Source organism: Neolamprologus multifasciatus, chromosome 9 (genome assembly GCF_963576455.1).
Source record: "Neolamprologus multifasciatus chromosome 9, fNeoMul1.2, whole genome shotgun sequence".
In the NCBI taxonomy this organism is placed as follows: Eukaryota; Metazoa; Chordata; class Actinopteri; order Cichliformes; family Cichlidae; genus Neolamprologus; species Neolamprologus multifasciatus.
In genome coordinates this window covers 13,332,343-13,346,199 of record NC_140447.1, presented here as the reverse complement: position 1 = coordinate 13,346,199, position 13,857 = coordinate 13,332,343, and the positions used below count along the sequence as shown (strand labels likewise).

General features: G+C 41.2%; 1 protein-coding gene across 1 annotated transcript in view; it reads left to right on the top strand.

Moving 5' to 3' along the window:
- ofcc1 (orofacial cleft 1 candidate 1) overlaps window positions 1–8,914 on the top strand; it is a 79,841-nt gene extending 70,927 nt beyond the window's left edge. Inside the window, 3 exon segments of the mRNA XM_085173612.1 lie at window positions 174–374; window positions 5,563–5,695; window positions 5,891–8,914. Coding sequence (XP_085029738.1) covers window positions 174–374; window positions 5,563–5,695; window positions 5,891–5,964 — 408 coding nt within the window. The 3' untranslated portion in view covers window positions 5,965–8,914.
- Window positions 8,915–13,857: the final 4,943 nt, after the last annotated feature.

The following is a 13,857-nucleotide window of genomic DNA, read 5'->3' as shown; positions in this document are numbered from 1 at the left end:
TATGTGCATATGGACACACAGAGAAACAACTGGTCTCTTTACATGCCATGTGGTACTCATGCACTGTTAGCTCCTGTTTAACACAACGGCGTTCATATTTGTTTTGTTTTTTTATATCTTCTCATGTGTTCCTGCTGTTAGCTGGCCTATATGTTCCTATCTCCCTCTCAAAGGTGGCTGTGTATGACTATATCTTAACAACGGAGGACCCCGTGTCAGACTCTGCAGCGCCCAGCGATGAGTCCCATAGGGATGGCGCGCACATGCCAGAGGGTGAGACCAGCACCCACGTGGCAGTCTACACACTGCACCTCAGCGGGCTTAAGCAAATATACAGGCACTTTCTTCGACAGTCAGATGGAGCCATCATAGAGGTGAGATATCAACGGAGATGACACTGAAGTCTTAATTTATTTGCATGTCTCCAATTTATGCAAATGTGAAACAAGAAGGAAAAAAGACTCTGTTGTTGGAAGACGTTGCTTCCTGTTGATCTATACTGGATCTGAATTTATATGCCTTTAAAACCTGAAACAGGGCTCCCTCTTCTGTTGCTCTGTCCTGTTTTTTCAAAGATTTACTTCAATTCAAATTAAAGGTCTAATGTGATAGAATTTCAGATGGTGTACAAAACATGAGACAATTGTATCATTAAAAAAAACAGAGTAGTGTCTTCCCTGAAAATTGAAGCTTTTTGCTTCATCTACATTCAGATCAGCAGTAAATAAACAAAAAGCTACCTTTGGCTGCTCCCCTATTCACAAGGCGTCATGACAATGGGTGTTCGATTTGATGTGGAGTTGCTGGGATTTACGTCATACTAAAAGAGACTAAAAGAAATCTGTTAATGTAGATCATATTAATAAAACTCATCTGTATATTTATTCACTTTGAGACCATTTTAGTTTTATCTCATTCCCTCACTCTTTCTTTTAATACTTACTGACGTTGAAATTAAAGGAAGAGGGCAAGAGAGAGCAAGAAGAAGACAGAGGGTGTGATTGTTTCACTGGCCCTTGCATCACTTGGTTTATTCCCTCTGAATAGAGTAAGAATGGGAAAGGACAGAAGTGGATGCAGCAACTATTTCTTTATTCTACTTTCAGCACAATGAGAGGCAACAGTACAGCTCTGTGGCCTGAAAGGGTGAATAACTATGATTCTTTTTTTTGTTATCCTTGGGCTAAAGCAGATTTGAAATTCTTTCTTCTTTTCAAACAGAAAATGACAGGATTTGCCCTGAGAAACAAATCGTGACTGAGTTCAACATGTGAGCGTAACTACAAGCCGAAATTTAGCCAACAAAACAATTTCCTCTGTCTCCGTGTGTGTGGGTAACAATCATTTAGAATTTTTGGGGTGCAAAGGTCTGCTCTGTATAAAGTCCCGGACATCGGATTAAGTCACGACTCACGGTGACATTGGAAAATATTGATTGCTGTCCTCTAAGCACTTGTAAGAGAATCAGCCAGAGTAACCGGCTGATTCATAGCTTGTTGCCTAATTAAAAGTAAGACTTCCTAACGACTGCTGCTGTGGCAAGAATGTTTTCCTTTCCTCAATCATTCTGTCACTCCCCTCACAACCTGGATTGTCCCAACAAAATTAATATTTTGAATGTCAACAGAGTGAGGATAGAGGGTGTCATACGCACTAACAATTAGCTCTGAGGCTCTGTTGTGCGCTAATAGCTCTCAATCATAATTTGAATGATGGAGCGCTTATGTGAATAAACACATGGCATGGTATATCTATTACTGGTGTCACACTGTCTGTCTGTTTGTGTGTACGTAGCCTCTAGACCTGTGCATAGCAGATGAGACATCTGGGAGGATTTTTCAAACAACAAAACCGCGCACACACACCGACTCACGGATCCTTTCTGTGTGTGAAAAAAATAAGTTATAGTGTTCACACAAAACCTTCAGCGCTCTCCCTTCGCATAAACACACAAATTTACTACACCAATAACCTTGGCAGACACAGCCTTAGCTCAGTCAGAGAAACAGAATTCATTCCCAACCTGGCAACATGCTATTCTTTAAATAGTGCAGGAAGTGTCAGAGAAGCCACCGTAAGTGAAAGATAGGTGTCACAGAAAAACAGGAAAACAGGCTCGCACTCATGCACAGACACACACACGTGCACACACAGACACATGCTGTTCATAATCTTTCTGTTGATCCCTTTTCTCTCTCTCTTACACACACACACACACACACACACACACACAATGTCCCGTGGGTATTGCTGTCTGTTCCTTGCAACTTCACAGGCAAAGGACCCCCAGCAGCAAGACATGCTGATGGCATCCTCTTTCACCCGCCAGTGGTGGGTATGATAGTGCCGATGTGCGGAGTCGCCAATAGAGTACTTTGTCGCTTCCTTTTGCTTTTCAGAACAGATCCCCTCTTTACACATGCAAAACTAATCCCCTGGATATATAGACTGGTTTTATGTATAGGGCAAGATCTAAGAATCTCCAAAGGGCATCCCCAGCACTTGGAAGAACACTTGAGCTGATTTTATTAGCGCTTTATGTAATTCTGGCAGTGATATACACACTGTAGCCGGGTCCTATATACAAAATGGCTTTCAAATGTAAGGTGACTGCTGCTGAGAGATGAGAACAGCACAAAGGACTATATATATATATATATATATATATATATATATATATATATATATATATATATATGGTCCTTTCTTTATGTAAAAACATGTTTTGAGATGTGATGATGTGGTTACACTACAGTTGCATGGATTCTTTATTTGTGAAATTTTCACAACCAGTCACAAAAGCATTTATCTTAATTAAACCGTGTACTGACAGTACTCGATTCTCCGCCTCAGTTAGCTTAAAAGCTAATCTTACTACTTAAGGAGTCTGTTTCCATTTACTGTGGAAATATTGACTGATGCCTCCTTTAAAAACCTTTGTTTTTTCAGGCAGCGTCCTGGACATCGGTGCCCTGGAGGACTTGTTCCGCCCTTAGCCTAACATGACCACAGCTTGAGGGGCCTGTAGCTTTGCATAATGCAGCACATATACACCCAAGATTTGCCTAAATGCACATTTTAAAAAGCAAGTCCCAGAAGAAGTGCCCTGAGCTATAGACACTGTAAGACACCGTTTGGAAGGAGCAAAACAGTTAGGTGTGTACTGTTTGATTTGCTGTAAAATGAACGTCTGAGTGAGAGTCACGAGAAACTAACCTATTTCTGTTGTTTATTCAGCTACTGTTGAAACAGCTGCGTTCTTTTCTTTCCTCTGTTTCCGTCCTCGGTGACACGTAGGATCAAACGGAGGAAAGCTGAAATCGTGGGTGTGTCGTAAAAATTAACTGATGCTCAAGTCTTTATTGACTTGCATATTGAATTCTGTTTAAAGAAAGTTAATATTAATGATCCATCATATGCTCTCGTTCAGTTTGTTGCCCAAGGCAGGTGTCTGTAATATGGACCATGTTGAAGGAATCTTCTCGCTGAATCACAACAATAGAAAAAGTTAAAGCTACGTTCCCATCAGTGTGCTCCAATAAAAGACATTAAAGGTAAAGTGAGGTGTAGCTTTTCAAACACTCATTACCTATAAACAGATGTTCCACAGCTGCCGACTCACAAAACACACTGCTGACAACAACTGTTAGGGCCAAAATTATGCAGGGAAATGCATCTATATAACCTAGGACCTTCAGAGAAGGACTCATAACCACTCTGTCTGGAGAAACAAGATGGCTGATGAAGAAATTAATGCAGGCAAAGTCATTATCTTCCCTCCTAAAACCACAGTGGGTTTATGTCCCCCTGTGTCGTTTTTTCTCTGGGGCTAACATTTAAGTGTCGATGGACTTATAAAAAGATAGGACAAGCCAACTGTGCTCCTTTTGTCTCCTTTCCTCCATATGGGAGGCAGCAGCATATGCAAGAACTGGCTCAGCTTCTGTAAAACTTCCATTAAAGATGCACAACTAAGGCTCTGCCAGCTTGAATATTACCTCTCTCTGCAAATTATTTATGGCTCGGAAAAAACGCTGATGATGAGCATCTCCAGCGACTTGTATAAATAAAAACACTTTTTTTTTCTGCAATTTCAGCTGTGCTTTTTTTTCGCCTCCCCTCTCTCTCTCTCTCTCCCTGTTCTGGGAATGCACTTAACTGTTTGTAGAAACCAAAGCTATGCAGTTAAGACACATATGTTTTCAACTCCATAACATTTATTAGTTTACCTTCCCAGCTGGACTTATGGAGTTTTACATGTACAGTGACAAAGCAAACAAATATGATAATAATGATGCAGAGCAATGCAAAGCTGGGAAGAGGTTTCATAATAATCATTATATACCATCTCTGACAACAGAGCTGTTTTTTTCTTGTGTGTGTGTGTGTGTGTGTGTTTTCCTTCCCACGGCTCAGTCCACTGTCCTTCTGCACACGACGACTCTTCACTGGACCAATATTGACCTAATTTAACATGCAGACAATATGAAGAAGTTAACCTTTTGAAAAAACACCTTGCAGCAACATTAATTGACAAACCACATCAATTCTCCCTCCTACCCCTCTTTTGTAATTACTCTGCTGCATGTTTGATTGCCGCTGTGGAGCTGAAGACCTGCGCTTCATTTGCCGTGAGGTCATCGGCAGCCCTCAGAAATATGAATTTGATTTTTACAGGAAGTGAGCGCGCTCTCTGTGTGCGTGTGTGTGTGTGTGTGATGTCGTTTCATGTGCCGCGTGTGTCTACGAGAGGCAGAGAAAAAGAATTAGGGAGGGGAATGTCCTTGGCTATGTACTATATGTTGCATGAGGAGATTAATGCCTCCCTGGCAGTCATATCTGTTTAATAAGAGGACTTCCCTGAAGTACACCACAGGCAATTGTCTAGCAAGTTTATACTAATTTTAGAAAAAATAAAATAATAAAATGAGCTAAAATGAAATAAATAATAGAAAAGAAAACATTTTTTGGCAAAACTTGGAAAACTAAACTTTGAATATATAGACTGGTTTCATGTATAGGGTGCTTTTGTGCCAGCCTGCATTTACAGCCTGACCACTTGATGTATAGCACAACCTGATAAACATTATTCTCTTCTTTTATATGCCTTTTTTTGACAAATGTGTGGTTCATCATTCTGTAATTGCTTATACCAGTGAGATTTAAGTTATATTTCCTATCACTGTATATAAGTAGGCCAACCCAGAGTTGTGAGAGCCGTTTCCCCTCTGGGACGAGAGGTAGTGTGTCATATAAAGTCTCCATTTCTGCTTCTCCTCCAACTTCACTCTAAGCACAGGGACAGAGGAAGAGACTGTGCATGACAACACTATTCGCAGGCCTCGAGGAAAATCGCAGTTCTTCTGCCAATCTCAGTCACTGTCACCCAAGTTCAACCTGCACTTTGTGACGCTTGATACGTTTACAGGCCGCGGGGGCTCCTGAAACAGTCGGGTTTATCATTGTTGTGCTGTTCATTTCTTTTTTTGTTACCTTTTCTCGTTTATGCTACCTGGTTGATTTAAGCATGCTTTGGGTGGGTTTTTTTTTCTTTTTCTGAAGGTGATGGGTGACATAGAAGGCCTCGACAACGCATCCAGCACGGTGCCCTGCCCGGCTCAGAGCTCTGACAAACAGAGGGAGGACAAAGGAGGCGACGCTCTCCAGCTACGGAAACGAAAGAAACGATTCTGGCGTGAGTGTCTTTCTCTGTTATTTCTATCACTGTAACAAAAATATGTTTTTCACAGTTAACTCGTCATACTGAGAGCACGCAACTACAGCACATTCAGTAGTCCCAGTCACCTCACCTCACACACGTTTGACTCTCTTGCTTGTGCAAACCTACCTGTTATTGACACAGTTTTATCAGTCGTTTCATTGCCCTTAGGGTCCCATCGTGTTGAGCCAGTAGGAGGAAACAGGTGTGACTCCACTTTTGCACTACAAGACCTCAATCAATGACACCAGATGGAAGAGAGAATAAACACTGAGTCCTCTTATTGATCATTTAGCAATGCACTGCAGAAGTTATGCATTCTGAATGTTACTTTTCCTGCTCTTTTTGTTAAAATCAGCATTTATTCATCTGACAACAGCTCTCATCACCTGTTTGTTTTTTAGTAGTTACAAAAAACATCCCCCTGTTGTGTGTATTTATGTAGTACTTCAAAGAATTACAGTGAGAAATGCACTGTACTTTTCCCTCTTGAGACCCTGTGCAAGTAAACATAAATGCTGTATGTGAACTGATAAGCCATCTGTGACCTAATAAAGCAAATAAATACTTCACTACCACTTCTAATGGATACAGGTTGTTAAGTGCTGGGGACTGCCTCAACACAATGAAATATGAAGATTCTTAAAGTCACTAATCAGAACACGAGTGATAAAATATCAATATTGGCCCCACATTAAGCAGGATAATATTCAGGCCAGCTTGATTTGTATTGAATATGTGTCTGCTAGCCGGTGCTTAGTGTAATGAAGTGGCTCACAAATCAGACTGTAATGGCCGCCTACTTACACATATTGCTTAATTAAAGGTTGTGAGCTTATTAGCATGTGTCTCTGCACAGGGTGGAGGGAGATGAGGATCGGGACTGCTGTCATTGAGGGCCAGGCTTTAAAGGTTTTATAGATAGCTAACCTATCATACTAAAGCCATAGCACCCCCTGCCACCCCCCTAAAATCGGATCTTAATAACCTGTCATTTTCATTGATGATGATTCTCCTTTATGGGCAGCCATTATAGATCAACTTCTGGGTCTTGCTGAATGGCGATAGCGCCCGTTTGCGGCCCATCATTATCGCGAACACACCTTACTTTGGCCTTGAAGTTGCTCCTCACCTCCATGTTTAAACCATCACAGCCCTGCCCCTATGGCCCGGTGCACAGTGTGTATGGACACACACACACACACATACAAGAGGCCTCTCAATCCCTATAAAAGAGGGAAAAGAATGAAAGCACTTTAAGGCTCATAAGTCCATTTTTAATACAGAAAATGAAGTTAGAAGACATCGGCATACTTGTTGATAGGTTATCTGTAATTTATGCAAATGTCAGCTATTTGTTTATCACAGTGTACCTCCAGCACTCGCAGGATGTGTCAGAGTAGTGTTGCACCTTGCCCTTCTGTCTGCCTTTGACACTAGCCAGAACCTACAGAGCTAATTAGAGATCGCTCCATTAACGGTGACAGTGCTACACCCACCAATTCAATCAGCCCTGAAATGAACATTAAACAGAGACGCTGTTTTTCAGAGATGACAGGAAGCTCTTTCTCTAATTTTCTTACCTTGCTGCCTGCGTCATTTCACGGAACTACTCAGTGTCCTCTGTCTTACTTTGTTCTATAGTATATATGTGACATGACCTTGTCTGAGGTCCTTGCAGCTAAATGATGGACATATTTCGCCTGTTTTCTTGTTTGCTTTGGCACGTTATTCTCTTTTTTCATATATAAATAGAGACAATTTGATGAATGGCTCTTCTTTCTCCTCCTGCTTTCTCTTTCGTGTGATGTTCTCTGGGAGCTCCATCACCTTTTTCTGTTCGCAATCATCAAAACAAAGCCCCGTGCAGTATTTTCTTTTCCCAACTAGGGACAGAGGGTGCAGAAACGGAGGGGGCAAAGGTATTTCAGCGGTTCAAATATTTGATTGCTAATGACAAACACCGTTTCACAGCGATTTAAATTTCAAATTGATCCCTGGGAGCAATTATTTCTGAGGGGAGAGAAACACGCCGCTAGGTCTCTGCTACACACATTTGCTGATTTAAGTTAAAAGAAAACCTTTTTGCAGTGCTATCATAAGGGAGCAGCAACTTTTTGAAGTAAGTGCCTGCATCTGCTTGCAGCCAACCCAACCTGGGGTTGTTGCTGGAGAGTGAGAACAGAGGGGGGAAAATGAAACATAAAAAGAAAAAATAACACTTTGTCTAATTCTATATTTATGTAGCCCTCAGCTTGAGGTATTCACATAAAACAGTTTGTATTCAGAAGTGCTGCCGTGATCGTTATGCTGCACGTTGAGATCGGCAACTCTTCGGGCAGGGTTGGCGGGTGCAGCTCAGCCTGATTCATTTGAATTAAAGTTGCTCAACTAAATAAAAGGGATTCAAATTCCTACTTTTTTTTTCTTCTTTTCAAACCTGTTTTTAAGGCAACTGAGCATTTCTTTTGATGAGGAATTTTCTACCTTTAGTCTTTGGCATACACGCCTGGATTCTCTATTTGCACAACCCCATTTATGGCATCGCTTTGTTTGATATTGAAATTGTATTATGTCTTGTAAAGAGTGAAACAGCTTGTTGCTTTGGGACCTTAAGAAGGTCTGAGACCATAGAGAGTGATCGAGTGTTAATCCAAATCTTGTATTTCTCTGCACTGCTTGGCACACACTTCTTAAAATCCAAAACTTTTTTCATAGAGTGTGCACCATTAGAGTCAGAAAGTGTGCTACATTATTTTATCTATTATTTCATGTATTATATTTAAAGAAAGCATCCCTCTGCTTTAGATTGTGCCAAATCAGATACAAGGCATAGCGATCTAGCTTTAGCAGCAAGTCCGCTGATCCTCTTGTCAAATGAATTTAGTACGGTCTCCGTAAAACCTCAACACCAGTGCGATGGCAGCATTCGTGCCACTGTGGAAGAACAATATTATGCAAAACAGATATACACTCCAGACCTCTGTCAGGTTTTTATGCTCAGGCTGTATTCTTCTCCGCTGACCCCGAAAAGGATTCCCTGGTGCTTAAGCTGTGGAAAATCCACACGGTCGGGGTATGTGACGATGTCAACATCGTGCCATATTTCTGTGGCATCTGGATAGATCATGTGCCTCTCTACATACACATATTTATTTATTTTTCCTCTTCCAGAGCAGTGTCGGGGAGGCAGATGTCCTGCTCACAGGAAAAATAATTTGCAGTGGGGGGGAAAGAAAAAAAAAAGAAAGGGGGGGGGAGGTGGGGTGGTGAAGGGAAAAATATATGAATATGCAAATCTTGTCACAGTGTGGAACCTTGTAATGAGTGGGAAATGTTGTTGCCATCTTTCATTATGCAGAGGTCATTGCTTAATGCCAGGCAGCTGGGCCCAGATTCTTCTCTATGAGCTCCCCCCCACCACCACCACTACCACCATTTCTGCTGTCATCTCATAGCAACTTGAACCAAACTACAGCCTGGCAACACAGTTTATAAAAAACACACAAATGCACGCAAGGTACTCACAAACGCTACAGGTACACGACACCTGGATGTCTCCGTAGCTAAAAGGAAACCTAAAAGGAAACCTTGTGTTGTTCAATTTCCCGATTAAGACAACTCTGCTGCTTCTATGAAGTACTTCAGTTTAACACAATTGCATGATTTACTGTGTGTGTATAAATTATCCTGATATGTCTGCATGTAGTTTGCCAAACCACATGTGAATAAACCCGACAGCATATTTGATCAGTCAGAAATTTTGGTCAGAACTCCCGAGACCCGATCTGGTGATTATCATCTGGCTGATACGTTACACTATCACCTCAGCAGGACTGCATTTGTTACCAAATGGGCTTCTAAGTATGGAAACTAAGAGATTTTGAATCATTTTTAGCATCATTATAGTTTCTTGGGTGCACCTGTAAGTAAAAATATCAGTTTTACTCTTTAAAAACAAAAGTTAAGGTATATGAATACTTTCTAAAGCGACTGCCGCTGTATGTCGCGTGTTTCATTTGTGCAGAGGCAGAAAAGAGGCTGTAAAGTATGTCTCTTTCCAATCCAGCAGCTTGACCGTCTACTGGATGATCTATTGTTGTTTAAGCGGTTGCATCAAGCTCTTTGGAGCTGAAAGTTTAAAAAGTGGGCACAGCTCATAGTTGTTGTTGTTGTTGTTCCCGGCTTCCTTTTGATCAACCCTTTCATGTTTTGTAGATTGCTGAGACAGCTCACTGCTGTTCTGTCTCCTCTTGCAACAGCTTTCCTGAAATTTCCGCTGGCGTCTGCCTGACATTGAGCTATGGGGCTAATCATTAGGTAAACCCGTCTCCCTCTCTCTCATGCACTCTTCAAATAATCCTGGGTTTGAATGCTAAAAATGTAATGAACTTCACGGTTCATTGTGTCTGACATTGCTTAATTAATGGGTGCATTTAAAGTACATAGGGCCCCGGTAATTGATTTATATGCATGATTTGCACATACAGCTGTTGGTTCCTGTAGGAGACTCATCACTCAAAAAGTGGCTGTGCTGATGTTAGGCTTGGTAGGTAATATTAAGATTTTTCTGTTGGCCGATCCAGCCTTGAGAGAAAAAGGCCAGGTCACGTGTTAGCATATTTTTTCATTTGCAATTATGAACAGCTACTTAAAAAATTAGACTTGGGCAATTTAATATCATATTCTCCACCAAAACACTTAAAGGACTCAGTCTGATCCTGGAAATGTTTTTCATATGGAAAACCTTTGGCTCCTGTAACATAATTGGAAAAGAAAATGGCAGAATATATTTGAGAAACTTTATTTTCATTAGGCTGTGCCTGACAATAGGGCTGGACCAGTTAGTTCTGTGCTACCCACAGGACCTCCAGCACGCTTTGGCTTCACACCATCAGTCTGTCTTACTCGCCTCAGTTAATGCATTTGCCAAGAAGAAGCTGGACACATGCATTACCATAAATGTCTGCATGCTGAACACGATGCATTTGAATCTGGGTTTTTTTTACATTTATTTTTTCAGTTTAGTTGAAACTATAAAAGAATATTTGTCTTTTATTTTGTTTTGTTTCTTAATAATTCTTATATCTTTATTTATGCTCAGAGCCCTTCTTGTGATTGCACTTACCCATCTATAAAACTGAGGCTACTGTACAGTCCAAACCGGCTTACCATCCATTCTTCTCACCCCTGACTCTATAGGAGCTTAAAACTCATCTGTTCAGGCTTTTGTATGGTTTTTGTGTTTTATTTGTTTCATGTGTGTTCATTATTGATACCTCTGTAAAACATTTTGTGTGTACATTTTACTTTAGGCAATATTTTTATAATCTATTGATGTCCGCCTACGAATTTATGCATTCGAAAAGTACTCACAGCACTCTAAGTTTACTACAGTAACCAGGGTTTGTTGTCTTTAAGTGACCAAGTTTAGTGAGAATCATTAGGTGGCCAGGAAATAGTTAACTAGGGTAACTGATGTGTACGAGAAGACACATATTTGAGAAGAAAACAGAAGTGTTGACAGTGTGAATGCAATTATTGTTGAAAGTTCCAGGTTTGTCTTTTATGCTGAAACACAATATTTGTAACATTAGTGTTCATCTTTCACACCTTTATGCTTATTCCAGGCATACACAGTGTGGTCATAATTATTGTTTTCTGCAGAGATCTCGAGGTCACTGGCTCCTAACCATTATTTGGCTTCGGACAGATTCTCTGTGGAGCTCAGATCAATCTATCAAATTCAAGCATATTTCTATCACCATCAAATTGATTTTTCCATGAGCAGGCCCTTGTTGTATGCGTGTGTGCATGTGTGTGAAGTGTTTTCATGCACAGCGCATAGGGAATGCAGCCTGCAGCATGCACGAACAACACACACGCACACACCTAAATGCGCCGCACAAAAAGACGCATGCCCAGGTGCACACGCACAGATACTGTACATGCTCATTTATTCATTTCTGTAGACACCCTTTGGCATTTCTGCGAGTAAAATGCAGGCATCGGCATATTTAGCGGTCTCAGATCTTGAACGCGCGCTCGCACACGCATACAGTACACTTCTTGTTAAAGCAGACGCCGAGTGAACCGTGGCCTCTCGGGGGCCAGGTGTCTCACTTTCTTTATTATGTACACATTAATCAATACAGACTGACCTGGCATTGAGGCTTGCCATCTTTACATCTTTCCCCAACACACACACCCTCTTCAACCCTCCACCCCAGCACCCATCGCTCATCTATCATTTTCCTTCCCTCCTTCACCTCTCCGCACCTGAATGCCATCAATCCCCTTCCTCGTCCATCCATCAGCTCTTATCCGCTCATTTCACTGCCCAGCCATCACTCCTTCTATATGACTGTCTCGGTCCTTGGCATCCCTTTGATTCAGGAAGGGGGGGGGGGGGCATCTCAAGAAGTTGTGAAGAGTAAAAGAAAGAGTGCGCAAAGAGAGGTGGGGGTGTGGCGGCAGTGAATTGTGGGCTGGCAGCATTATTGTCATCCATAACGTAGCTGGACAGGGGAGGGTGATTTGGATTTAAATAATGTATTAGTTTTTCAGAGCTACCATCCACAATACCTCACAACACTGTGAAACATAATAACTTAAAGGTGCGCGTGTGTGCGTGCAGGCTTGTGTGCGAAGGTGAAGGAAAGCAAAGGAGATGAAATTGGATGTCTTTTAGATGCAAATTGAGCTGCGTGTAAAATGGTTTGATGCAGACTGATTGGGTCAAATTGTATTCCCACTGTTGTTTAGCAATAAAGGATAGAAGAAATAAAGGAAGTCGTCTTTTATTGTCCGAGTGTGCTACAAACACACGGAAAGACAGGCTGCCGTGTAGCACTGGTGCCGAGGACTTTGAGACAAAGGAGGTGGCTGGGCAGAGCGAGGAGGGCGGGAATAAAAGATTGTGCTGGAATTTGTCAAAAGCCAATAATCATTCTGGTGCAGGAGAGGAGTACTACATCAGAGTGGCAAATCAATATTGCATTACTTAGTATGGGAGTATATACAAGACTCATCAAATTGATTATTTTTGATACTACAATGGCAGTTTCATTTGCTGGGGCCTCTCGACAACAACTACTGTTCAATTACCGGGGATGTCTGTGAATTGGGGAGAAGGAAAAAAAGAAATACAGCAAGACAAATGGATATTTATTTGACTAAAATAAAGCCTTGCCTGGTAAAGAAATGAGGAATGGAATGTCACAGTCAATCTCTGGTTAAAAGATGACTTGTCTCATCGGACATTGAAATTTCATGAATATATTTTCCAAGGGCCACGAAAAACAGAATTCATCATGAAGTTTGTATACAGGCCATAATGTCACAGCAAAGATTAGTCAATCTCCTAATGCACAGTGTCACTGTTAAGCATACGCCTCTCCTGACTCGCAGAGTTATAGAGTGGGATGGTTGTGGGCAGGGTGCAAAACTTTGCGCTGTTTTAGTAAAACTGTGTTTTGGGTTTCTCCTAAAAGCCTTAGAGCCCAATTAAATCTATACTCCATAAATTATCATTTAATGGAGTAGATTTGCAGCTGTGTCGAATCTTATAAAACATATATTATCAACGCGTACGTACGCAGCAAGCGGCCTGAACAAAGAACAGAATATTTAAAACCATTATTTATAAAGAAAAAAAAGAAATGCACATCAGATGTTTCCAGTGTTTCATCCCAGGCGCTCTTCAGTTTGGACTAGTTCATCCCTAAAAAGCCCAACTGTTGCTAACAACAGCTTCTACCAATGAAGTCCTTCTCCTAATGGCTTCAAGTCTTCAATATGGGGCCATCAGGAGATACAAGGCGCAGCGGCTCCTTGGATGATTAAAAAGTCATTTCCTTAACTGTCCTCCCAGGATTTGTGGGCTTTTTTTTTGTAAGAAAACATTAAATTGCTCCAATCAAGCATAAACGTCTCCTGCTTGTGGTGTAATTTGTACTGCTGTTCGCGTGGTGGGCGCTTATTTGTCATCCTTTTCCTTTGGCGCTTTTCCCAACCGCCTTGATCAACAATTAATGGTTGAAATTGCTTCCCTGTTACTTATGGCTGTGGAGACAGATGCAGCAATGCAAAACAAAAAAAAGTAAAAAAAAAATAGTGGAAAAAGAAGTTTAATTGAA